This window comes from Echinops telfairi, unplaced genomic scaffold (genome assembly GCF_000313985.2).
Source record: "Echinops telfairi isolate 266 unplaced genomic scaffold, ASM31398v2 ScPeMD7_7400;HRSCAF=8409, whole genome shotgun sequence".
Taxonomy (NCBI): Eukaryota; Metazoa; Chordata; class Mammalia; order Afrosoricida; family Tenrecidae; genus Echinops; species Echinops telfairi.
In genome coordinates, this window is record NW_022111300.1 from 47,792,185 (window position 1) to 47,794,687 (window position 2,503).

The 2,503-nt window shown below is 37.5% G+C and overlaps 1 protein-coding gene across 1 annotated transcript in view; it reads right to left on the reverse strand.

The window, feature by feature from the left end:
- The window catches only part of LOC101662120 (GPI ethanolamine phosphate transferase 1), a 106,323-nt gene that overhangs the window by 43,040 nt on the left and 60,780 nt on the right, over positions 1 to 2,503 (reverse strand). Inside the window, exon 15 of the mRNA XM_013004739.2 lies at positions 1,798 to 1,937. Coding sequence (XP_012860193.2) covers positions 1,798 to 1,937 — 140 coding nt within the window. The remainder of the gene's footprint in view (positions 1 to 1,797; positions 1,938 to 2,503) is intronic.

The following is a 2,503-nucleotide window of genomic DNA, read 5'->3' on the forward strand; positions in this document are numbered from 1 at the left end:
ATAGCAACACTCACTATAGGACAGGACAGATCTGCCTCTTTGGGCTTCTGAGACTTTAAATCTTTCTGGGCATAGACAGCCTCATCTTTCTCTCTCTGCATGGCTGGTGGGGTCAAACCTCTGATCTTGTGGTTAGCAGCTCAGTGTATAGCTGACTACACCACCAGGCCACATCAACTAAGTCACACAGAGCGACAAAGAAAACCTTTCACAAGATCAGAAACCAGAAAGACGTCAATTCACGGATGATCTTTGAGAGGTAGAATACAATTTAACACATCTGTTTCAGTAGTTCAGCCCTCTGTGTTTCAAACGCGGAAGTGTTCAGGAAGACTGTAATTTATGAATCAGTTTGGTAGTGAAGAAGAGGTTTCTTTGTTGTGACTTTTAGGTGCCACCGAGCCCGTTTCTCCTGACAGTAACTATTGCAAGAGAACCAAAGTCAGCCTGGACCTGCCCCACCACGACAACAGTTGTGAGGTTTGAGCTCACTGTTGAAGCTATTCCATCAAGGCATCCAGTCAAGGGGCTTCCTCTTTGCCGCCGACCCTCAACTTTACCAAGCATGAAGTCCTTCTCCAGGGACTTGTGCATGCAAACACGGATGGAAACAAGTGAGTCCTATTTACTCTTAGTTTAAACCAGTTCTATGCAATTCATACACTGACAAGATTCTAAATAAAGTATAAAGAAGAAAATATATTTAGTTGTGGGAAGTTTTTATCTGACTTGGGAATTATTAATTCATTCAGGTTGATTGTCATAGTTATATTTGGATTTTTTATTTCCTCTTGAAGCTGTTTTAGTAATGCAGCTCTTTAGGAAAGCACCCATTTCATCTACGTTTTCTCATTTGTTGGCATACAGTCTTCCCTTATAATAATAATCTTTTTTCAGTGCTGAGTGATGGTCATACTTCTTTTCCTAATTTTAGGAATTGGACCTTTGTTTTTGGTCAGTCCAGCTAAAGGTCTGCCTATATTATTGAACTTTTCAAACAACTAGCTGTTGGTTTAAATTATTTTTCTCTTTTATGCTTATTTTCACATCTTTAAAAATATTCTTCTTTCTTCTTCTTCATTTGGATTTAGTTTGTTACTCTTATTCTGGTTTTCTAAGGCAAGTTATTGATTGGAGATATTTCCTTTTCTAATACAGGGACATATTACTATGAATATCCCTCTGAACACTGCTTTAGCTACCTACTAAAATGTTTGTGACATTTTGTTTTCATTTTGATTAAAGAAATTTCTAATTTCTCTTGTGATTTCTTCTTTAACCAATCAGTTACTAAAAATTTGTTGTTTAATTTTAGAGAAGGAAATCTTAGTTATGTGTTTTCTCAAAGACAATATCAAAACAAAATTCCTTTTTTCCCCACTGTTATCTACCCAATTCCAAGTCATAACAGCCATCTAGAACAGAGTAGACCTGACCCTTTGGGTTTCCGAAGCTATAAATCTTGCCAGGCGTAGACAGCCTCACCTTTCTCTTACTGAGGAATTGACCATGGCTAGCAGCCCATATGGTAACCCACTGCACCACCAGAAATCCTGATGCAACATGGGGTGAGACTACTATGTTCATTGCATTCAAAGGGACAAGATAAGACAGAAAGGATGTCCATGGGCCACATTTCAATATCTCGAATTGACTAAGAAGACTTGATGATGAAAGGGTGTAATAAACATGTCTTTGATGAGTGTCCTACAGAAACCAAATCTCTTTTAAATATACATCTAATTGTAAATAATGCAAAAACAAGAAGTAAACAAGAAAGAAAGACATGTTCCTTACTCTCTTAAAACCGCATACCATATGGGCACCGGCAGCAAACAGTAGACGTAGTAAGTCCAGGGACAGGCTTGAAGCAGCAGGAAAAATGCCACTAAAATGCCGATAGCTACAAAGCTGCATGGCAGGAGGTGGCTTGGTTTCTGAAAATCAAAGAAAACATTGAAACGGTTCCAGACCCATGCTAATTGACAGATTTTTTTTTTGTGAAGTGAGGAAAACATAGTAATTTCTTTTCCTGGCATGATAGCCGGATGAATAATCAAGAATTCTTTTTTTCCTTTTTTTTTAATAGTTTTATTATCACAACCCATATATACATCATTTGTGTAAAGCATATTTGTACATTCATTGCCCTCATCATTCTCCAAACATTTGCTCTCCACTTAAGCCTCTGGCATTAGGTCCTCTTTTTAAGGCCTGCATCAGGCACTAACACCATCAGGTGACAAGTTGTTGGAGAAAATAAGTTTGCAGTATGAAAGTACCACTGAAAGGATTATTTAGTACTTATGTAGGGGAAAATGAGCATTACAAGGCTTTTATCACCTGCAGTGATCAAAGTTAGCATGCATTTATATCCTGATAGAATGCAAAAGAAAATTGCATGTTTTTTCCTCAAATAACATGCATCTTCTATATTTGTTTACCAAATACCCCAAAAGCATTTATATAAGTACTGAGAGATCTAGATTTGGGAAGGTGTTGG